Here is a 24923-nt window from a genome sequence, read left to right as displayed (position 1 = left end):
CTCCATGACTCCACTCTCTCATTTTCTTTTGAAACCAGGCTGTGTGGTACCAATAAAGCCGTGTGATCCCTGTAACTCTGCTTGGCAAAGATTCTTCCAGCTTGCAAGATTTTAAAGTTTATTCATAAAAACAGGGAAGATTTATAATGCCCTTCCAGTGTGTACATTCCTAACAACAACAAAATCAGAGTACATACAAATAAATCCATCATCTTTGGCACATAATTAAGTTTTTACTAAGCCTGCACATGGCACATAAGTAGTACAAATTTTGCAATAAGTTGTTCAAATGACTTGCTTATTTCTTCCATGCCTGTAACTTTCAGGGACTCCTAAACCTCATCCTTTCATCCTTCAAACATGCTAATCGGAAATAAAACTAGCCTACATTTCATCACTTTTTAACCTCCTGCTGGCATAATTTGAATGAAAATGTATTTCCAATAATTATGATTCTGCCAAATTATATCTAATGCTTTAGGCATGATACACACCTTTTAACATCACTCATCATTCAGCCTAACACATTACATTGATATTACGAGTCCTGACTTAAAAGGACTGATGCCTACAAGATTTTCTTCTATTGTCTTTTGAAGATATGCAATGTCTTCAGCTCAATTATTTACTGATCCTACCCAGCACCTATTCCTATGCGCATACACTAGATATTAAAAGTAACATACACTAGATATTAATCTGATTACCATGATGCTGGTTCATAAAACATGTTGTTCCATGTCAAAATCCCTTATGCTTTGGCATTGCCAACAAATCAGCATGAAAAGCAAAGTGGTTTAGGCTTGGAAAATGGCTGCTTCAATAACAGCAGTTCAACTCATTTTTCAATAGTTCAGATTTTTTCTAAAAGCTGGGTAGTTGCAACTTCTCTATTACATGGTTAACAACAATTTCTGAGGTAATATAAAAACTTTCTGCAGAAGAATCTCTATTCTCTATCCCCTGGAATGAACTAAGATAAGGAAAAATACAGAGTTTCCAGAATTGGGTAATAAAACAAAAAAACAAAAAAACAAACAAAAAAATTATTTGTTACTCAAAACACTTCTTGCCCATTATTTTCATCCAGAAAGCATTGTCTTAGAATTGGCTGTAGCATGAAGTAGCCATTGAACTCTGAATAAAACACTCAAAAACTGTGCCCTTTAAGGTCATAACACAAACACTAAAGAAACCTAAACTATTTGTTCTGCAGATTTTGCCAGTGCTTTTCAAAGCATGTGGAAAGCCAGAGCTTCTCCTTAAAAAGAACCATGGTTGAAATCTTCATATAGGCAGAAATGATATGCACTGCAACTTGCTGAAGTCCATCCTCAAGAACAAAGGAACCAAGCACAGATCTCCTTCTCTACTTGCACTCAAGTCTTTCCCTCTGCAGAGATGTCATATAATCTGTCAACTTTCTATTATTACTACAAAAATATTTTAAGTAAACTACCACATACTGCTTTGCAGAGGAAGCACCTATTTTTTCTGTATTTTCCACCAGATATGAATATTGTATCGGCTTTTGGCGTATCCTCACCCTCCTGCTGTACTCACTTCTAAGATAACTCTGTTTAAAAGAGTGGTTCTTGGGGGTAGGAAAGAAAGAAACCCCCAAAACTCTCATGCCACCTCCTTTAGTTTCAGTTGCTTTTTATTCCTTTCCCTGCATTCGTCCCTGTCTGTATCTGATACGATTTGCAGTTCTTTTCCTAATCCCATATCATAGTTTGCTCTCCAAGTAATGCCTTGAGGATTTCATACTATAACGGTGTATTAAACCCTTACTAATTTCTTCAGTTTCAATACTGAAGTAATTTGTAAAGTACCTTGCAAAATAACAGGTTTTATTTTAAAAAACAATTAAAATCATTGTGTTGACTTTAATCTACGCAGCTGTTTGTGGTTCAGTCACTGTTCACAAACAGGTTTTTTATTATATAGAAGTATTTTAAGTTAGGTCCGAACCTTTCTTTTTACTCTGTGTACAATTTCACTGATAGATCACAAGTTGTTCTTTTTATTCTGTATAGTCTGTAGAGAATAAATGACTGTCTCTGTGTTTATGAAATAGACAAATTCACGAACGGGTGTGCAGAGAAGATTTCAGCATGTAATAAATACCCTGGCATCTATTTTCCCCTTCACTATGTCTTTCATATTTAAAGTCAGTTTAAACATGCACTTTTTTACTGAAGAGCTGTTTTTGATATGTAACATCTTAGCATTATTACCCTTTCTCCACCAAAAAACCCCTGATATCCAAACTAATGCCACAAAAAAAAAAAAGTAAAAATTCACATAAAATTAGCTTCGCATTGCAACACAAACATTATTTACAGATTGCCTGCTCTGAGGAACAGTCATTGCAGGCCAGTGTCAACAGTGGGGAGTTACCCTTCCAAAATAGCTACTGCCTCACAAAACACCTTTCCCGCACAAGTAATGCCAGTCTGTTTCTTTGCAGAAGTCCTCCTCAAATTCTGGGAATGTGCAGGCAAGGTCTAGCATGTTGGTCTTCCAAATGTCTAGCCTTGGTAATCCCTGTCTACAAAAACCAGAAACAATGTACTTAAAAGCAAGTTGCCAAATTCCAGAAATATGGCATTATACTTATTTTGTCATAGCACAGTTAGAGTAACATTGAAATATAGAAGCATATTTCAGTTTTAGATTTGACTGGAAGTGCAGGTGAGAGCTCCTTTCTCTCTACACATTTGACTTTATATCTAGCATTATTACTGCATGTCTATACTGCATCTAAAGAAATTATGCTGCAAACTCCTTGACAAGAGTCCATCTGTTTCTAGAAATAGTAATATATTTTGAAAATCTTTTGAATTCAGGATCTTCTTTAAAAATAGATAATTTCTTCCTTTTTTTTAAGATACTGGCAATCTAGTAATCTGCTGGCAATGTCCAGCACTGCCTGTAAATTCAAAAGAGCTTTTTTGGTTATCATCTATCTTGAATATATTTGAAACCATGCCTTTAAAAAAGATGTTTGCATATTAAAGCTTTTTTGTGATAGTTTTTGATAGCTTTTTTAATACTTTAGCACCATAAAGTACGATTAGTGCAACTCAGCACAGGATTTAGTCTTATCTCTATAGTCACTCAAAAATTAAACTAAATTAATTGACATTGTTACCATTACACTGCTGCTACAGAACAGAATTGAATCTCTAAAACAAATGCACAAATTTAGATGTAATCCAAAGCACTAATGATTTTGTACAGGCTTTCCTGGAAACCGTGTCCAAACTGCTGTACTTTGTCATGTAGTTCATGAGCCTGCATCTTCCACACCTTGCTACTTGAATAACACAAAGGTTCTGCTTTTTCCTTGCTATTTTTATTATTACTAATCAGTGACCAAGATATAAACCACTGATAACTTTAGACTTTGATTTTAAGGCTATGCTTTTCATTATATTGAGTGAGTATTGATTTGAGAACATGGCTCTGTTACTGTAAAGAACATAGCTGATTCCTTCCTTTTCCAGAAAGTAGCAACATCATGAATTAAACTGGTGAATGGATCTGCCTAAAAATAAGTACATCAGAAATGTTTTGGTTTTCAGCTGTTTACTGTGTAATCATACCTTTATGTGATGGAAGCAGGACAGAGATGGGGGGAGCAAGAGGAGATTCATTCCACTTACTTTTTATTCAAAAAAAAAAAAAAAAAGTAAGTGGAGATTTACCAGCAGTGGTGAGTTTTTCTGGACTAATGAGAATGTGGAATTATGGTGAAAATTGCTGCAGTTCCATAGCAGTATGGTTTATATGGGTTTGTAGTGAACACAAAAGAAATTTAACCCAAAGTCCCTCAACCTGACAAAAAATGAGGGATGAGGAAGCTACCTGAAGGAATGCAGTATTTTTGAAGAATGCTGAGTTTATATGCGTGAAATTAATTATGAATTGTATATCAGTATTAAAGATAATTAGTTGCATAATCAAGAATTCTTTAAAGACTAATTAATTACATTTTATAGAATATGGGAAAGTATATGAATTACAACCTTCCAATTTCTAGATTGCATACGTTTCTTTCACTCTGTGTTTTTGGAATCGTCAATCACATGAGAATGATATCACAGTTTTGAAAATGCAAAAGCTTTTCTACCTGAAGTCTTTAAGTTCATAGCACAGTGTCATTTTAACTTATCATCTCACATTTAGACGTGATTATTCAATGGACAGACTGGAATCTTCATTCAAAGTGCTCTGTTTCAAAAACAAACCACCCCAAAACCAAAGCCAGTGCATGACTGCTTCCAAAATAGGAAAGCATTTAAGTCAAGCTTTTTTTTGGTTGTTTTTCTTCTTTTAAAAATCCAGCTATTCGGATGACAACTTCTGAATTGCATTATTCTTCTTGATACTTCCAGAACTCTGTGACACCTCACTGCAGCGAGGAGAAAGGAAAGTGAAACAGACTCCTCTTTAATCCTAAATGATAAAGTTACTGATGAATGTGAAATTTCATTTCAGTTTCCACTATACACAAACAACGAGTGTCACTTTCGAAAAGAAATCTGGGGAAAATGGTTTATTTCTTCTAAAAGATTTTATACTCATCTGTGTGTATGCTCCTCAGAGACACTCTGCCAGTGGTACCATAACTTCTAATGGGATGCTTTTTTTCCTACCTACCTGTCTATCACAGGATATGAAAGAGATACTTTTGCAGAGCAACTACTGCTAAAGCACACATTTATTTTGCCTTTTTTTTTTCCTGCTTAATATTATGAGAGCGTCAGCCCTTTTGCTGAGTGTAATGTGTGTATTGGAAGAAGTGCAAGCTTTCTTCTGCCCTTAGCCTTAATTTACCTGTTTCATTCTGCTTCCTTACACCCTAAAACACTGCTGCATAAGTTCTGCTAGTTCTTTCTAATACCTTCACAGCTTTCCAAGTGCCAGTATCCTGTCTAGACCAAGGCGTCCAGTTTGCAGCTTACCTCACCATTTCTCCTCACAAAAAAACCCAACCCAACAGATTCACCAGTGTTTCCTTTTGTCTCAGAGGGTTTTTCCAAGGCAGCATATGTTAACGGTGAGCTCGGAGCCAGTTCTGATGAACCAGAGTGGTAATATCCAGAATTAAAGAGAAATCCTTCAAGACTTTCCTAAACTAACTGGTGAAAATAAGGTTCTGCTGACTGTATTTAAAATTTAAGTGTCTATGGGACAGAAATGCTCATGTTTGATAGGGTGGGGGTGGACAGGCAAGACAAATAACTTTACAGTCCAACTTCCTAGAACAGATGGTACTCTGAGGGGCTTCATTTTTGAACTCCGGCTATTTGCAACAGTTGGTAAGTTGAGCTATACTATGTGTAAAACAGAATCTTCTGCAGAACCAGGCTTTATAGCTCAAAGGCTCTAGACAGATCTTTCTAAGGACCAGTGGCTGCCTGAGTTTGCTTTTGTCTTACCCTTTTTCCAACTATTTTAGCTTACACCAGCTCCCCTCAAAAAGAAATCTAAAGCACCATCTTTTTTGTTTTTTTCAAAACTTCCTAGTACCATTGGGCTCTTCGTGCTTAAACAACTCATCACAAGTATGAAAATGTTGTGCTTTGTGGATCAGACTTTTTTCCAGCCTGGAAAACCCTAGAACACAATTAATGAACTTTCTGAAGTTTGCCTGAATTCCTCAAGTACTAAATGGTATTAACCTGAATACTACCCACATCACATGTGCAATTGTCTCTCCATCTTTCTTTGAGACCAGGTGATCTCAAGTAACAAGAGCCATCAGAAGATTGTAACTGTTTCCAAAGAAGAAAAAACTAAATAGACTGACTCTTTCGTCTGGAGAGGAGATGAACAAGGTTAAGATGTATATGAAATGGTGAATGAGAAAATGAATAGGAAATATTTCCTATACTTCCCATGACACTAACAAAAAGCAGGGGATACCTAGTGGGAAAAAAAGAATTAAACATAAAACCAAGTTGCAGACTAGACAAATTTCTGATAGAACCATTATAGGTTGCTAAATACTGAGTGCAAACTGTAGCTCAGGAAGTTCTTAAATTAATTTCCCAGTAACAAGAAGGATATGCCAAAGGAAGAGTCACTCTGTGTTGTCCTATTATTTTTTATCCATTTACTACTGTCATTTCAAGATAGGGCACTACTTCGGTGCATCTTCAGGTTAGTCCAGTAGAGCATTTCTTACATCAAAAGCCACTTAGTGTACTTTTTTCAGAAGTAGAAAGACAGGGATTGATACTTCATTGACAACAGGATAAAGCAGCTTTTTGGAAAAGCCAAGGCTATCAGCAGATCAAGTACTTGAACTAGAGTAGTAGCTGCTATGTTCAGTTTCATTCAGAGTAGCGACACTTTAAAGTCAGGGTTAGAGAGGCAGTTTGGAAAGTACAGACAACATAAAGATAACTACTTATTAAATTTAAATGTTGTCAGGAATTTTTCAAATTCCTGTGAGTAAGGCAGTTTTCATTAAATCAACATTTCCATTGAACTTCAGTTGTCCTGAAAGTTTTATTTTCTCCAATGAACAGAAACACTTTTTCAATCTTTGTCTGATCTGAGCTGGAACATCGCAATGCACTCTGCTTTAGTGCTATTCAAAACCAACTTAACTTCTTTTTCCTACAAAAGTTGACATGATGGCCTCTCCTCCAGGCTCCTAAAGTTCCCACTCTTTTTAGAGGATGATAAGCTTTTCCTCAGAAGATGATGGAATTCCTCACGTTATACAGGCATGCCTCCTATCTGCTTGTACAGGAAGCACAAGACATACATAACTCTCAGTGCATACTGGGAGAAATAACTTGGCCAAAGATCCTGGTTCATTTGGGTAAATAATATACTGAGGTTCCTAAATGACAGCACCCTGAAGACTATATGCCACAGAGGCAAAATGCAGGTTAAAGTATCAAAATTCAGCTCAACTTCAAGATTGACCAAAAAATAGACAAGATGTGAATTTCTACTGTCAGTTAATTTCAATTGAGTTCCACCAAGAAAAAGCCCCACTGTCCTCTGCTGTTCCCCACAAACCCAAACAAATCCTGTTTGTCAGAATTTCCTTGTGTTGGAAATTCTAAGTTTTAGCTAGCTCTTCACAGAAATACTTTCAGCAAGGACCCTGATGTTTGAAAGTAGATTAGCTTCCAAGAGAGCAAAGCAGAAGACATTTGAAAACATATAACATCTTTAGAGCAGAAAGCCACCTGACAGATAAAACCCAGACTTCCCCAGGCACCAAAAGTGAGATGTTCTGTACATACACAGCCTGCTACAGTCTTCAGATTCAACACCCTCAACGGAATTCAACCATCCCCTACAGCAAGGTGATATTTGGGCAATCACATAACTAAGATACCAATGCCAGAGATGTGTGGTAATGCAAAACCCTTACCTTCAAAATTAAAATAAAACAAACCACACAACCCCACACGCACATTTCCATAAGAATACATTAAAAATACCAGCATAACTGAGACAGTATCTAACGCAATGACAGGAGGTACTTCTCTTTTGGTATGGACACTGATGCAAATTTAAGCAGTCCCTGCTCTTTGGACCCTCCCCCCAGCATTAGCACAGGGTTTTTTTGATACACAATGAACCAGCCAGGGAAACAGATCTAGCTTTAAAATATCCCACTAAAGAAAAAAGTATTTTCCAGTACCATGTTGCACCATTATTTCTGAAAAGTTCTGCCATGCGCAGGGGCAGGAAGGAGCAGCCAGGCACAGGAAAATAACTTTTCTGCTTTTTGTGGCACCAGTGCTAACTTCTGATGATATAACATTAATTTTAGCTGTGGTATGATGGAACAGAATGAAGGTCTACAGGTGCTTATAGGTAAGGTCTTACGTTGCAGGTAAATTATAAACTATTACTGAAGCAGGCAGTTATAATTTCACTATTTGTCTTCCCCATCACTTATATCAATTACAGGGATATCGCAGTTCCTGAAGAATCGGTTTGATTAATCAATTTAAAGCTATTCTGAGGAATAACTGGGTTATTTTTCCTTTTATTCTTTTTCCCATCATATAACAGGCATCAGAAAGGCTCTTTGAATTACTTTGAAACCAAGTACATGATGAAACTGAAACTGAGAAAGGTCTTCTTCTTCAAAAAAGATAGCTGGGTCCAGCTCGGAGACCTTTCTGTTGGGTTTGATGGCCTTTGCAGGCAGCAGATACAGCTCTTCCCTGGAATTGCAAGATCTCTCTTGGGCTTGATGTGATTTGACGAACCCAGTGACTGCAAGACATGGCACCACTTGGTGATAATCACAACCATTCTTTCGCAGATACCAAAATCTCCAAAGACATCTCATAGTGGGTCGTGGAACATTGTGTCCCACTGTCACAGTGTATTCTGTCTTGCAGCCACTTTTTAGCTTCCCTGTCTCCTTTCCTCTCTTCCTCCCCACAATCAACTACCTCCTAATAACTGAGCCATTTAGATTAACTAAATGATTAAGTACTATAATGTTCCTACCCTTTAAGCAAATAAAGCCAAAGCCTTAGAAAGGTCATTTCACCACATCACCTAGCCATTTCTCTGGCCTTCCTATAAGGGAAGTTTCATGACAACAGCTGAAGTATTTCTGCCACAGTCCTACTCTTCCCACTCCCAGGGTGTCCGAGACCCTTCCCTTGGGAATAGCACTGGAGTTTACCAGATCTCAGAGGGAGAGGATTCAGGAACCTTTACCCTCCCTGTACCCTCACCTGGTATAAAATTGACCAACTGTCCGAGTTGCCTTGCCCAATAGATCAGCTTGTCCACAGCGCTCATATAAGGCAGGAAACTGTAGTTTGGGGTGGCTCAAGAGGGAAAACAGACAGAGTCCCAACACAGCTCAGCTTAAGAAGCTGCTCATTTCCATCTCCTATTGTTTGGATATATGAGTCCAGCCCCCGGTAACTGAGGACCTTTTCAAATGCAGAGTCTCCTGACTTGTGAGTCATCCTACACTTTTTGCTGGTAGTTAACTCTTCGCTTGCTTTCTCAAATCAGCTGAAATGGGTTAGGTGGGATTTTAGTTTTGGTTATCAGAAAAAAACTAACAACTGCATACAAAGAATAAGAACTAAACCAAACCACATCAAATAGAAAACCAAATTTAAGGGGGGAAATAAAAGAATGTTCCAGGTACTACAAATGGGCTAGAACAAAGTTCAGCTAGCTCTTGCTCAACCTGCTTTTTAAATTTACTTTTCTCACTCTATCCGTCTCTTCATCTAGCCACTGATCAAATTTACTTGAACTCAGACTTGTTTCCACCTTCTTTCCTGCTCTTTTTAACTCCCGTGGACATACATGGAAAATGGAAATTAAGATCAGGTTAGTGAGAGGTGCTTTCTCCAGCTCAGTTCAATAGTCATATCACTCCTTCTCTCCAACCGCATCTGCAGCTTCCAAAGGTTCAGAGTCCAGTTTTGTTTCATGTCTTTCATTACATTTTGGGAACAAATCCTTTATGATTCAGTTTGTTCAGTTCTTCTTTCTGGGTATACCCTTCCCTGTTGCACCATAGGTGCTTTAACAAGGAATAAACTCAGAAGGAACAAACTCGCAGGATGGATTCATTGGAAGAAAAAAAAAATAATTAAAACCAGCCAACCAAAGACCGCCACAGGTTTTAATCCTGGTTTAAACCAAGGTTTTCCACTTGCTTGAATCTTACATTTTGACAGCAGATGCATCCTGTGTTTTAATAAGAGGCCCATTTTCATTGGTTGGTATTAAGTCAAAATGATAAATACCGTATTTTAACCAAAGATGGCAGGTTTTGCAGAACAGGATGATACACCGCTCACATTTATTAGTGATAATGTGTGAAATACATCAGATATTAGTGATAAAGGTGTGAAAAGATTTACCTGATTATTTTTTTTGTATGCAGCCAAGAAATGCACAATTCTTAATCTTAAAAGAATTAAGGAAACTCTGAGTATCCAGGGTTTTATTCATAACTTACATGGATTTTTATTTGGATGTAAATTAAAATTTAACTACAGTGCTTGAAGCTTATCTTTCCAATTGTTTATTTTAGTATTATTTAATGAAAAATAGGTTATGCGCTTAAATACTCGATTTTTTTTTTTGCTTGGTTGTTCTGCTTTTTTTTATTTAATGTGATTTGATTATCAATTGTTTAAGAAAATGATCAGTAGCAGGGAGCTAAACTTGGTTTTGTGTTTATGCTGCAGGATTTTTGAAGTAAAATATCTTAATTCATACTTCTTTTATTTAGACGGGAATATATGACATTGATTTCTGAAATCCAAAAGGTTTTCTTAGCTTTTAATAAGTTAATTGAGACGCTTGAATAAGTTGAAATGAAGAAAGTATCTCTATGCATCTATAAAAAGTTGCTGCTACTGCTAAGAATGGATGAGGGATTTAAAACTCAAGTTTACTTAAGCTCAGCCCATGACTGATTCAGTGTGTAATCCTCTGGCAGCAAAATATACAGTGCTTTACACATTTCTGTAGCTTTCTGTACCTTGGAAGGCAATAGAAAGTTCAGTCTAACAGGTGCATCATATCTTAAGTAAGTTTTTCAATAAAGTTAAATACTTATTTAAAAATGTACCTAGCCACATCATCACATATTCAGAATTTTATATTAGTCTGTATCTTATTTGCTGATCCAGTATAATATTGTTACTTTCATGTTCTGTCAAGAAGAGGTTTAAAAAAAATTGTTCAGATCCACTTTTCTTACAGCTACCCGAGAGTTACTATATCTGTTAAATGTTATTACTTCACTGCCTAAGCCTCTCTCTCCAGAGAAAGAGAAGTTACAGTAGTAAACACTGGCTAAATTAAACTCAGACCAAATTCTAAATTTATAAAACAGTTTCAGCCAATTTTTTAGACTAGCAGTGGGGATCTGCTAATGCACAACAGCTGGGGACAGCTATTTAAATCTAGGAAACGAACAGCTTAATTAGGGAAGTATGTGAAGGAACATGAGGAGCCCCAAGTACAGTAGATGAGGATTCATTCAGATAACCATTTTCAGATCTGGGAATCAACATATGCTCCTTTCACATATTGTGAAGTGTATCTGATACATGTGCACCTCTGCAACTGCATCTGGCCTAAAAATCTACATAAATACATGTTTCAGACTTGAAAAAAACCCCACCAAACAGTTTCTTGAATGTATCTTAAAATTGTCTGGAAAAACCACCTCAGTTTAAAGGACGGTTTTCCCAAGTATGCATTTTCCACATAAGTAAAAGTTGCAGGATTGCCTTTGCCTTTTAGAAAACAGAAGTGGATATCCTACTACTTAGCAAGGCACCAGCATTTACTTTATTCTGAATTGTTTCCAAAACCTCTTCTTAATGGTGGATCCTGGTATATTGAGTCTAATGACAACAGTACGTGCTTTCATATTTAAAGATTAGTGTCATAGAATATATTCAATTTTAACTACCAAGTTTTGCATTTAGTGTGCGGTTCAATCACGCCAACACAGTTTGCAAGGCATTTTGCTGACTACCAACAATGCTAATGCATCAAAATCAGCAGAAACAGATCTTTCTGTGACACCAGAGGAAATCTTAAAAAAAAAAATGCTCAGCTTGGCACCTCCCAAACAACCTGAAATCCTGCTGGTAAGTACTCAGTTCCATAGTTGATCCAAAAAGATTTAAAATACAGTAAGAGAAGGAAAAGGGTAGAGAGGACGAGAGGGTCAACAGAAAGGCACTGTAAAGAGTAGACTCTGAAAAAGAGCATTATTTAAAAGACAACTCTGCATCCCACACTGTGTTCAGTTCTCAAAGTAGAAGAATAGATGGGGTTTTTTTTAAATAAGGGCTTAAGGAAATAATGTTTGAGAATAAGGATTCAAGCAGAAGGGAAGAAGGAACGCTATCTGTAAAAAAAGCCGAGTAAAAAGAAGGTGAGGATTGGGATCGAACAAAGGTTACAAAGGTTGCACATAGAAAGTACTGTACAAAAGTGGTTTCATCAAAAAGGCAAGCAGGTGCCTTTTTAGCTCTGTATGCAATAACAAATTTGAAGGTGACTTGGAGGAGAAGGTGGGAGTAAAATGGCCAAAAAAGAAAAGCAGGAAAAACACTATGGGTGAAGTGGGCTACAGCACTGCAAACAGAGCTGTAAAGACAGTTGCCTGGCTGAGGCTCAGCAGTACCATGGCTTGAGAATCTAGATGCTAGCTCCTGGTTAAACTCGGTCAGGACTCATAAAGGATTGAGGATGTGCTTGAGCCCCAGTGAAGGCTGTGGTCTAGTAGCTATGCTCAGACTACAAGTAACACTCAGATTTCACTGAAGTCTATACAAAACTCAACTGCTCAAGATGTGTGTAAATAAAATTTAAACAAATACAATTTAAACAATTCTTTCTTTTTCAGAAGAAAAAAATAAATGAGGAAAAGGGCCATTTTGAGATACAGCACTAAACGATCACTTAATTTTCCTCTCAGGCTAAACAAGAATTATTCCTACAGTGGAACTGGACAGTGTTGAAATTATCATCTTAAGTATTGCCTTCCAGAAAGATGTTCTTTTTCTCAAGAGAAGCAGTTAGATACTTTGAAGTATCTTTATGGTGGTGCAATATATTCTTCTCAAAACCTCCTGTCCCCAGCAACTGGTCTAAGGTCTGAACTTGAGTTCTCAACATGAAAGAATGATTTTCATTATTTGCCTTGCAGTACAATCCTTACTGTCATTCCCAGCCTAAGAATGTACTGCAGGTATAAACAGGTAGATGGACAACTATATTTCATGAAGCTTTTCCATAATGTGGCACTGACAGAGATTTGGCAACCTTCCAGTAATCTTTAGTGCCTTCTTTATTTTATTATGAAGACTATGAATTCTTTTTGAGCAATATTCCTCCACAGCATTGAGTGCATTTTGAGAACACGGTATTCTTGAGAAGGTTTCTCTGATTCCAAGACACTTTGCAGATTACAAGCAAACAAATTCTTAAAGACAAAACAATTACACGAAGAAAGAAAGTTTCCTTGGGAAGAAAATGGAGGAGTAAGATTCAGAAGCCTTATAAAGCCTTTGTCATAGATGCCAGGAAGAAACAATTTTTTATACTACTGAGAAAATAAAAGAGCCTTGCAAGCAATCTTTTGCCGTCTCTGCATGTACATCTGTTACCACTGAGACCTAGATTGTCTTTCTTGGAGAGGATGTCTAAACTCAAGGGCAGAATTTAAGGAGGTACTAAGTGCTAGCAGTGAAAAAGTTATCTACTACTCTGGTTTGCTCTTAGAGGAGGTTGCTGAACTGCCTCGGCCTGCATCACAATTACAAAGAATTTAGAAGCCAATTTGTTCCTTTTGAAAACTGAATGGGAGAGCAGGAGCTTCTTCAACACTTGGCTTTGTTTTCTATGAATCAGAAAAATACGGGAGAAGAGGACAACACAAAGACCAGTTACAGCCAGATGTTCATGCCGAGAATTCATCTTACTGAGAATGAACAGAAGCCCTTTAATAGCAACTTGCGGAAAGTGTTACTCATTGGGTGACCTGCTACCTGGTCATCCTGCTTCCTTCCTTTTAAGAATCTTTTTTTAAGAATAAAATAATAAGAAGAAAAGGACACCTTTTTCTTAAAGTTCCCCTCTCTTTCTTCCCTACCTCTGTGATGGCATTGTTGTTGTGCAGATACATATTGTACCCATTTGGAGAACTAATTCTGCTGAGAAGCAGACCAGGATAATATTTATGTTTCAGCTGAATTTCTGGACCTGGTTCACATTCAGCCATCAAAACAGATGAGCCAGCACAATGGAAGAGACTGCACTGAGAAAAAAAAAAAAACAAACAACCCCAAAAAGCCAATGTCACCTCCTCCCCCCCCCACACTTCTTGCTGCAGAACTGACTTAATACATGCGAAAACTACAGCCTGACACTCAGATGGAGAAACACTATTTCTATATCAATGAAGTAGACAAATACAGGGAGACCAAAGGCTGACATCATCCCCGCCCCTATAAAAACCCTGAAAGAACCTGATCATCATCATCATCCTCTGCAGTTTTCCAAAGGCCACTAAGGCACAAGGCGAGTTAAGAGACTACCTGACTTCTTTTCAGGGCTAGCAGCTTGTCCCCCACATAGGCAGCAACGGACATCATGAGAAGATGGGACTCCCCACAACGAACTCTGGTTCCACATGTCCTTGTTCCTCTGCTTCAGAACAAAGTACCCTAAACCTCAGCTGAGAAGGTTGTGCTGGACATTGTCTACAGAGATACTCCCAAGGTTTAAATACACAATTAGGCTGCTGTTCTGTAAGACCCGATGGAATCCTAGAATCACAGAATGGTTTGGGTTGAAAGGGACCTTACAGATCATCTAGTTCCAACCTCCCTGCCAAAATTGATGGGGGGCTGCCTTCGGCTTATCATTTCTACTCATCAACCTAACCTTGCTCATGCTGGGGCAGTCCAAATCAGCCCTTTATGTTGCTTTGTTTCTTATACCAGGGAAGTTTTTAGAAACATGTTGGTTCACAACAAAGGACAAGAAAATCATGTGTCTGAAATATTAACCAGTATTCCTCTGGAAGTGTATTTCTAAACAACTGTTTTGAGCACTTTTAAAGCAGGCTTATTTCTGGAAATACCAATATGCAGGACTGAGTCATACACATCACTTGTGGTTGTTTGAGAGCTGCCTGCTGATATTAGGCGTCGTCAAGGTATTCTCAAAGTCAGCAAGGTATAACCAGGAGGTACCAAGTCCAAAACGCACAGAGTTCTTTTGATGTATGGCATAACTGGGATATTTCTGAGAAACATTTGTACTGTGTGTTCTTCATAAAATGAATGGAAAAATTTACACATAAAAAGCTGTGAATGGAAGGACTGATTATGTAAAACATGGTTCTCTGAAGGGGGCAGAGGCCCTGAGGTGGAACGTGATTTAAACGAAAAATTTCTCCTTCAGTGATGACATCAGTTTTTAGCATTTTGTTGGGATGCGTGGTGGTGTGCTCCTATCAATGCTCTGATGGCTAAGCTTTTCCATCAGTGGGGTAAGGGCTTTCAATTAGATCTTGACTGTCATGATTTGGAATCCATCAAGGCAATAAACTTCTATTCTATGAAAAAGACCAATTTTTGTGTGGTCAAGTAATTTTCAAAATGAACAGCTAAAAGGAATTGGTAAGGAAGTGAAAAAGATTAGAAACTGACAAAAATTCTCTGGTTTTATTTCCATGTATCTACTAACAAATATACTTCCCAATTAGAAGATTTTACTGTTAGAAGAAGCGCAGAGGACAAGCACTGTTGCAGCTGACAGTGAACACATAGCTCTGAATTTATGTCTAGATTAGCACTATCTACCATGAGAAAAAAAGTAGTCTACTAACGTTACTGTCAGCACTCTCAGAACTGTTATTACCAGGACAACAAAGAGACCTTTCTCTTTTCATATAGTTGGTTTTCAATCGCTCAGCCCAATTATAAAATCTTGTGCTTTTACAAAGTAGGCACCAGAGGGAGACCTGCACTTTAGTTCAACTATGAAATAATGCCGGCAGGAGTCATTCAAAAGTGGACAATCAAAGCCTCTTGGCCAATAGACCCTAGGTGGTTCCAATGAAATTGTGGCTAATGGGAGCACTCAGAGAGTGACTAGCGTTTAGTAATCTCTTTTCTAATGGCCAAAAAAACCTGAAAAGTGCTCCATGAAGAAAAGCAGGATCGCAGATTTTAGGCTGCAGATGAACATAACCTCAATCACTTTGAGCATAGCTGGGAAAGACCTGTTCTTTGCCACCCATGCCCCCAGCTCCTCATCACATCCTGCTGATGGTTACCACTTCCCAAATCTTCTGGCTAAGCTGCGTATGTAAGAACTTCCTAAACATGTCAGTCAAAATAAGCTAGATCAGCTTAAGTAATTTAAATAACAAATCTTTCCGAACATGGCTCAATTTGGCTGAATTGGATTAGGGAGAGCTCCCATGAGCAGCTCAGCTAGCAGACCAGAGAGGGCAGTAACCCCAGGTAGAGGGCAGTGATGAATGCTTTGGGGTGGACTTGCTCTTCCATTGATAAAGCTACTGTTGAAGGAGGACTGTAAATAAGTATATCTTGTAGGCAGGTTACTATTGTTTTCTAAGCCTGATAAAAGACAGCAAGAGAAGCTATCTGGTCAGGGAATACATTATTCTCTTAAAAATATGTACTCTTAAGTTCAAGTAGGGAAAGGCAAGAGGCAATGACTTCTAGAAGGCAGGCAAGAGCCCAGAAAACTGATCCTGTGCACGTGGAGTCAAGCACACTAATTGGAGTCCATGTGTACAAAGAAAAATAAAATCATTATTACAAAGGATAGGTCTGTTGGTATGGAAAAACTATTGACTGCTTACCTATACAGCTGGATACAAGGTTTATACTTACGATAATCAAGAGTTATCGACGGGAACATAGAAATGCTTATTAAAAGTACTCCCTCTACCCCATAATTTTTCTCAGTTCCTCAAACGCATTCCAAGTTAAGAAAATTGTTGAGCAAAGAAGCATATTCTAGAAGACAACCCAAATTTGACTCTGCTTTGTTGTGATTAAAAAATCAGGCAGTCAATAAATCTCTAGAAAGTTTGGGTTTAACTTCCAGGTTGAGAATTCGGGCTTTGCATTTTTGTTTTAAGTAGATTTAACTCAAGTTTTTAATGAACAAATTCATTCTAGATGCTTCCATCTACAAATACAAAAACTTGGCATTTCAGCTACAAAGTTACTATACCTTTAATATAATTTTGCATGCTACTTTAGAGAAATATCATTATAGGGGAGTTGGTAGGGAAATCATGTTAAATTTAAAGTTTCCTTACAATGGCAGTCACAATGTTTCCTACAATTGCGGAGGTTATACAACTTCCAAGTTGCCAGCAGCTTCTGAAACTCAGCAGATTGAACTGTCCAAGGATGCTTTTCCACAGCTGCTTAAAAGCAGTACTCATGGGGTTGCCAAAACTGAAACTGAACCTGCTCTTGGAGAAAATCTGGCCTCAAATTAACCTTATTGAGCAAAACAGAAGGGGGGTGGGGGGGGAAGTGAAAGGTTGTGAAGGAGAAGAATTTTCAGACAGACAAACTCCCTAAACTGACTCTATGTGAAATCCTGAGTGCCAGTGTTAATAGAGGAAACACCCAGATGAGGAGGTGTCTGTCCATTTTCTTGGAAATACGTGGGAATCTCTAGCCCTTGAGAATAAGGACAAACAGGAGAACCTAAACACATCAGTACCATTGGTTTTGCTTATAGCTTACACTTCTCTCCTGGGAGCACCAAAAGAGAAGTACCCCTTCCCGCTGAAATCACTCAAAAGGGTAGATTAGCTGTGTACATTCTAGTTCTCTTTTAATTACAACTGCAAACAGTTTTCACCCCTCGCCACAGGACTCATGATCCAGTCTGTGCACAAATAAGACACAAAGAAAAAGAATTAAGAACTCACAGGCAACCATAAATCTGTCATTTCCTCAATCTAGAGTGCTTGAATTTGTGATGTAAGTAAGTCTCTTTAATATGTGGTATAAAATCTAAAGGAAAAAAATCTATTACAAAGAAAGAAAAAGATGCTTAGGCACAGCCCTTGCCTTACAAAGCTCACAATGCTCTTACTTGCAGGGGTGCAAGAGTTTTATCAGATTTATCAAGCGGATATGAACAAGGGTCTAACTTACATGTGGATTGTTTATATGCACATGCTTTATCAGGCAAGCAAAATTAATTATCATTTGGTGGGAGCTGAACTTGCAATAGCTTTTTATTATTCCTAGTGGTAACACAAAAGCATTACCAGTTACCTGTATCACAGAACAGACTGGGTATAGCTTCAACTATATTGTTTCACCCTTTCTTTTTTTGCATCAGTCAAACAGTCTTTCTAAAAAGGGTCAAATTAGACAAGCCTGAACTCGTCAATTAGACAGGTCTAGGCAAGTGGTGTGTGTGGTAGTGGGGAACTGGCTGACCGGCTGCACCCAGAAGTTGTGGTAAATAGCTCCTTTTCCAAATGAAAAACAACTGACCTGTCACTAGTGGGATCCTCAAGGGACTCATATTGGGACAAACACTATTTAATATCTTCATAAGTGCTCTCCAGATCCAGGTAGGACCAAGTGTACCCTGACCAAGTTTACCAGTGATACCAAACTGAAGGGGGAAGTGGACACTTTGGAAGGGAGAGTCACCCTGCAGGATGACCTGGGTAGGCTGGAAGAATGATGTAACAAGAACCTTATTAAGTTCAACAAGGACAAGTGTAAGGTCTTACACCTGGGAAAACACAATCCAAGAATGCAGCAAAGGCTAGGATCTATCTGGCTGGGGAACAGCTTTGTGGAAAGGGATCTGAGGGTCCTGTTGGACAACAAGCTCAATATGAGTGAACAGTGGGCTGCTGTGGTGAAGAAAGCCAACAGGATGCTGGGTTGCATCAACAAAGGCATCACCAGCAGAGATAAAGAAGTCATTATCCCACTCTACTCAGCTCTTCTCAGGCCACACCTGCAATACTGTGTTCAGTTTTGGTCCCCACTACGCAAAAAAAGATATGGACAGGCTGGAGAAGGTCCAGAGAAGGGTCACAAAGATGATTAAAGGACTGGGAAGCCTTCCCTGTGAGGAGAGGCTGAGAGAGCTGGGTTTGTTCAGCCTTGAGAAAAGAAGGCTCAGGGGAGACCTTACCACCATGTTCCAGTATTTACAGGGTGGCCACAAAGAAAATGGTTTCCCCTTTTTGAAACGAGGGGTAATGGGCACAAGTTACTCCTGAGGAGATTCTGACTGAAACACAAGAGGAAAATTTTTCACAATGAGAACAATCAGCCACTGGAATAATCTCCCCACGGAAGTGGTGGATTCCCCAGTGTTGGACACTTTTAAGATTCAGCTGGACAAGGTGCTGAGCCATGTTGTTTACATCATGCTTTGCCAAGAAAGGTTGGACCAGATGATCCTTGAGATCCTAGAATCATAGAATGGTTAGTGTTGGAAAGGACCTTAAGATCATCTAGTTCCAACCATTTGGAATTCTATGATTCTGTTATTCGTTATTTTAAAAGTTATGGTGAGCTACCAAAATGTGCTCTAACATAAGGAACGTTTGTGTGTGTGATTACACTTCCTAGTTCATTTCCATGAATAATATTCAAAGGTAATCTGGTCTATTCTCAGTCTGTCACCAAATCATCAAGTTATCATGAAATGTAGTACATCATGCCTGCCTTACATTTCCCACAAGCCCATTAGCATGGGTGCAGGAAAGTGGTGGAAAGAAGAAGGAAAAGATTAGGCCTGACCAAATTTCACCATTTAGATAGATACAGTGACTATATTCACTAATTGCAAAAGTGGAAAAGAAACCAAATTCATAGAGCTTTGAACTCTGTGCCATTCATTGTTTTTTCTCCTATTTTTGTCATGTCTTCCTAAAAATCATGAGAAGCTAAAGCCACATTACAAGGAAGGGCATGGCAATTAAAATGGCAAGATGCTTGTATTCTTCCCAAAGGATGCAGTACAGAATTATGTACATACACAGAGTAAGCATAAGCTCTATAGCATGTCTCAAAGACATATAGAATTTAGATACACAATACACAATCTCAAGAGGCATATCACAAAATAACATCCAGAGATTGCCGCAAAGAACTACGAAGACAGAAAAACCTGTCTACTAAGTCATGCCCATTTAAAAGGTTAAAATAATTTTCCTTGATATATCATTTTCCACCATACTGTCTTTGAAAAATTAGATATTTTCAATCTAAGATAGTGTAGGTCTTGAAAGCAGCATTTCATTCCTTCAGATATTTTCAATACAATCTAAATTGCATTACTAACACATGTTGTGAACTGAAGAATCTTGCAAAACATAATTTCGGCACAACTTTATTTTTAGATAACACTAGAATAATTCAGACACCTTTATCATAGTACACGAAATCACCATTCAAACCAGAAAAACCTAGAATTCTGGCAATCAAATTAAAGATTTTCTTATAAAGAAGTCAAAACACCTGAAAGAATCCAGACAATCTGAAAAGCTACATATCGAACTCAAATTCTACTGTAAAACTGCCATTAAAGTGGAATAAAGTTTTTTAAACCACAGAAGTATTCAAAAACAAACTTCTGAAAAACTGTATCTGTGCTATTCACAGAAAGTAGGATTTTGTATAGAGCCTTAACTTTTCCCTCTCCTTGATCATAAAAACCTTCATTCTACATGCAACTCCAGCTTTTGTCCACCGTTACTTTAACGCAATAGTGCTTCTGGAGTTTAACAAAACAGAATGTGACAACAGAAGACAAAAATCTGCATCTGAACCAATACAGAAATCACACAAAATAAACAAAAACTGCAACCAAAAGGGATTCTGACATATTCACCTCTACATTCACCAAAGAGAAAGACCTACTTAGTCTTTTTTACACTGTTTATGAAGTAAGTTGAAGACTAAGCTCAATAGCTGTGACATGGTTAAAAATAGCTGTATGGCTTAAGCATGGCAACTCATACTGCTCCACAGGAAGAATTACTCTCCTGGTCAAAATATTTGCCTTTTCAATGAGCTGAACTTTCAGGTCATCTGTTAACAATGTAGATTCTTTCCTGTCTAGAAGAACTTTATTGTCTCTCTTTAACAAATAGCGGGGTATTGTTCCCAGCTGGTTGCTAATTCACACAATTATCACGTAAAAATCTTTCAAAATGCTGTATGCATTGCTTGGGTAATCACATATTTTGATTTAATAAATCTCATAGTTAATTACTCTGTACGTGTAAAATAAAAATTAAACTCATTTTTATTATACCCTCTCCCCAGATCCCCAACCCTCTTTTCCCCTCTCTTTTCAGCCTTCCCTTCAAAACCACAGGCGCACGTTACAGAGTGCAGGGTGCCTTTCATGCTGAAAACACTTTTGTCAGATTTTGTAGACAACATGTGTGAACGATGATTGTTTAGTTTGCCTTCCTGTATAACAGATAACTTCACTCCAAAACTCCTGCAACAGGACATCATATTGTGCTTGAACTAAAGGTATCTTTTTCGAAAAATTCACATCTTTGTTTCCAAAGACGTATCCAGAACATCCTTAAATAAGCTGTTCTGATAGATAACTGCCTTCAGTTTTATATTTTTTGTATTTCTAGAAGAAATACACCTGAATTCAGCTTTCAGCTCCTGTATTTTGTCATACCAATGCCTACTATACCTGAAGGACTGATCTGTCTGAAATTTTTGTCTCATGTAAGTACTTACAGGTCAGTCACTTCCCAAACTTCCCTTTGCTAAAACTAAACAGACTGAGCTTCTCCAGGCTCTTAGCATACTCCAAGGTTTGTTCATTTACTTATTTTTAAGGCTTTTACATGTTTTTAAGGCTTAACATGTTTTTACATGGTAAGCCTCACATGTTTAAGGCTTGACATGTTTTTTCTGCATCTTCTTAGGTTTATCTAGATTTTAGGGTTTTTTGCATCTTAAGCTCAAACAGGGTGTAATTATCCAACATTGTATCACTTGAGCTATACAGCAAAATAAAAGCACACCTAATTCCACTTGAGATCCCCTATATCCATACCAAGAGACTGCGCTGTACATTTTAGCTACTGCATCATATCACTGTACTACTCCTTTCCAAAGTACTACTCTCCATCCTACATGTATGATCTTACTGTCTAGACAGATATATTTAGCTATATTAACATATGTTGAAATGATCCCCATTAACTAAGTACAGACCATCCTTCACACTTACTAATCCATCCATTTTTTGCACAAACGCATTTTACCAGAGATTATATTCTATTTTCCTCCAGATCATTATCCAAACCCTTAAAGCAATGGGCTGTGAAAAACTTGTATGAAATCCAACATGAACGTCCTTCATCTATTACTGCTTTATGATTTGCCAATTAACCAGTTTGAGATGTATCTAATATGGGCTGTGTTGACTTAGCAAAGAGCTAGGTTTTAAAAATCAGAATACCATGCAGTACTGCATCAGGTATGAAAGCTTACTGTACCTACGTAAGTATCTTTGTCCACCAAAAAATTTCAGCCTCATAATAAAGAAATAAATACAGACACGTTCTAATCAACACAAACAGTTGGGCAAGCAGTGACTCTGCTTTCTTTAGTTTTCTGCTAAGCAATTCTCATTTCAGTCTTTCCACAGTTCTTTCTGTGATCATTAACAACCTGTCCAGTGCAGTATTTATGTTCTATCCCGGCCTATCCTATCTCATTTACACTTCTACAGCAATTAAAATTAAAATAACACAAAATACAAACCCCAATACCTTAGACACCTTCAGTTGCTTGACTGTATGTTTGCTTGTTTTAAATCCTGACTGCTGTAGACCAAAGAAAAAAATAAATAAATTTGTTTATTTCTACCAGAATAAAGAAATACTTTTTTTAAGTCACTGGAAATTGTGAATATAATATCCAGAATTTCACCAGAGAACAATAATATTTTGACTCACAGCATGTTTTTTAAAGAATCATAGAATAACATTTTTTAGTAGTATTTTTGTCTCTTCTCAACTATTATTGTTTACCCTATCTAGTAGATGCATATCATTATTGGCATTTTGTTGCTCTAAATAGAGAATTTTCATATTGTTTTTAACCCCATTGATAGAAAGTTTATGACTAGTGCCTATGTAGAATCATAGAATAGTTAGGGTTGGAAAGGACCTTAAGACCATCTAGTTCCAATCCCCCTGCCATGGGCAGGGATGCCTCACCCTAGACCATGCCACCCAAGGCTTTGTCCAACCTGGCTGTCTACACTGCCCGGGATGGAGCATTCATCACTTCTTTGGGCAGCCTGTTCCAGTGCCTCACCACCCTCACAGTAAAGAACTTCTTCCTTATTTTCAACCTGAACTTCCCCTGTTTAAGTTTGAAGCCATTACTCTTTGTCCTATCGCTACAGTCCCTAAGGAAGAGTCCCTCCCCAGCATCCTTGTAGACCCCCTTCAGATACTGGAAGGCTGCTATGAGGTCTCCACACAGCCTTCTCTTCTCCAGGCTGAACAGCCCCAACTTTCTCAGCCTGTCTTCACAGGGAGGTGTTCTAGCCCCTTATAATCTACTATGAGTGGGTTTTTTGTTGAGACAGGTAATTGCCACTCCTGCTCATGGCATTTTCTCTGAATCTTCATTCATCTGAATTTTTCACCTGTGCCTTACTACGCTGACAGTTTCACACCTATCCCTAATGACTGATCATTGTAAGAGTTATGAATCCCCTGGGTAACTTTTGTTTTAAAGTAATATAACTTTGAGACCAAACTGTTTTCTTCATATTTACAGCAAAATCTGTATTATATCATTTTTAGGCAATCGTCTTTAGAAAAACTTATTACATATTATTGGCAAGGCCTGTAATGGATAGAGCAGGTTCAAATAAGCAATGATAACTATTGGTGCTGATTGTTCTCATGTTTCATGATCTTTTATTTAATTTCATTTTTGTCAGAAGAATAAAGTTGAGGAGAACAGAAATTCTTATTCTCAGAAAAGTGTGATGAATGACCTGCACATATTAGAAATTCCAGGAAAATTTTATTAATCATCACCTAATGTAATCACTCTGAAATAACAATGCATAGATTCTTTGCATCTAGATATTTAAAGAAAGATTCCTCTGTCACATAGATCACAGGAAATTGTGCCTTTATCTCTGTAAAATGAAAGTTCAGACCCTATAGAACTTTCTGAGGCAACTTTCTATCCTTAAGCATACACTTTGTCTAGTTGCTTATATCTTGCAAATAATCAAAAAATAGAATGCAATGTTTTAATCCTTGCTTTCTGGAAGTAAGAAACCTAGTGCATAGGCAGACTGTTAAAACAATATCAGGACTGAACCACAGAGGAAAAATGGAAGGGCCAATAGTAATGGCCTGATTTCATAATTTGATTTTGCTCTTAATAAAGTCTGGCACTCAATAAAAACTGGCACAGTGGAATTCTGTTTGACTTAGTAAATTTCACATACGTAGTCTAAAGTGTTCGTTGTTGGGTTTTGGTTTCGTTTTAAATACTTTATTGGCAAGTACATAAATCGGAATATATTGGACTGAGTTTCCAGACAATGATCAATAGATTTTTTTTTAACTGGATGGAATCTTGGTTTGTACTTTAAAATTATTTATTTAATAATTTGTTGGTGGTTTGGGGTTTGGGTTTGTTTTTTTGTTTGGTTGGTTGGTTTGGTTGGTTTTGTTTTTTTTTAACTAAATGAAGGATCAATGCCAATGCTGGCAATGCCATTAAATTGTACTGCTTTAGAAGCAAAGTACAGCTTTTAAACTTATTGCTACATGCACCTGTTAAAACAATGAGTCATCTGAATATACATTCATGCAATCTTAATTTTTGTGTGCTACACCCCTGAAATAACCAATATTCTATTCTACGTTATCACACTGCGTACAAATGCAGACTACATTTGTAGTAAATATATAAAATCATTTAATAAGAGAAAAATGTCTTTAAAATGCTGAGTACATAATCTCTTTTTATCACCATATTTAACATTTAGAAATAATACATTTTTTTATTATTAGCTACACCTATACAATTCACAGAATAGTTCTGCTTAATATAAACAAAATAAGTGGCCTACACACAGAGAGAACTGAGAACATTGGATTTGGGGCACTTAAACTACTTGGCTGTTTTCTAGATTCTCACTCAATTACTAGCTCTATGTTCCCAAATCCTTCCATAATACATTACTAGCCTCGTAGTCTTTAGTATTAATGGATGTTTTTCTTTCCTAACCAGTTTTTATTTATATATTGGAAGGAGTTAAAGAGCAACACAGTTTACTTCCTCCTTATCAGTTTTCGCACC

The 24923-nt window shown here is 37.5% G+C and overlaps 1 protein-coding gene and 1 long non-coding RNA gene across 4 annotated transcripts in view; both read right to left on the bottom strand.

Moving 5' to 3' along the window:
• The window catches only part of CDYL (chromodomain Y like), a 106807-nt gene that overhangs the window by 64386 nt on the left and 17498 nt on the right, over positions 1-24923 (bottom strand). The window contains exon 1 of one of the 3 annotated variants that reach the window (XM_030510559.1): positions 8755-8877. The exons of the other annotated variants lie outside the window; for them this stretch is intronic. Coding sequence (XP_030366419.1) covers positions 8755-8805 — 51 coding nt within the window. The 5' untranslated portion in view covers positions 8806-8877. Of the gene's footprint in view, positions 1-8754; positions 8878-24923 lie in introns of those variants that run through there. 3 annotated transcript variants of the gene reach the window in all.
• Positions 1086-1604, bottom strand: LOC115618751. Its single transcript, XR_003994845.1, has 2 exons — positions 1358-1604; positions 1086-1317 (listed from the first exon to the last, which is right to left on the bottom strand). It is a non-coding gene; the product is annotated as an uncharacterized LOC115618751 (long non-coding RNA).

The sequence above is a fragment of the Strigops habroptila genome, chromosome 1 (assembly GCF_004027225.2).
Source record: "Strigops habroptila isolate Jane chromosome 1, bStrHab1.2.pri, whole genome shotgun sequence".
NCBI classification, from domain to species: domain Eukaryota; kingdom Metazoa; phylum Chordata; class Aves; order Psittaciformes; family Psittacidae; genus Strigops; species Strigops habroptila.
This window is presented reverse-complemented; position numbering and strand designations above follow the sequence as displayed.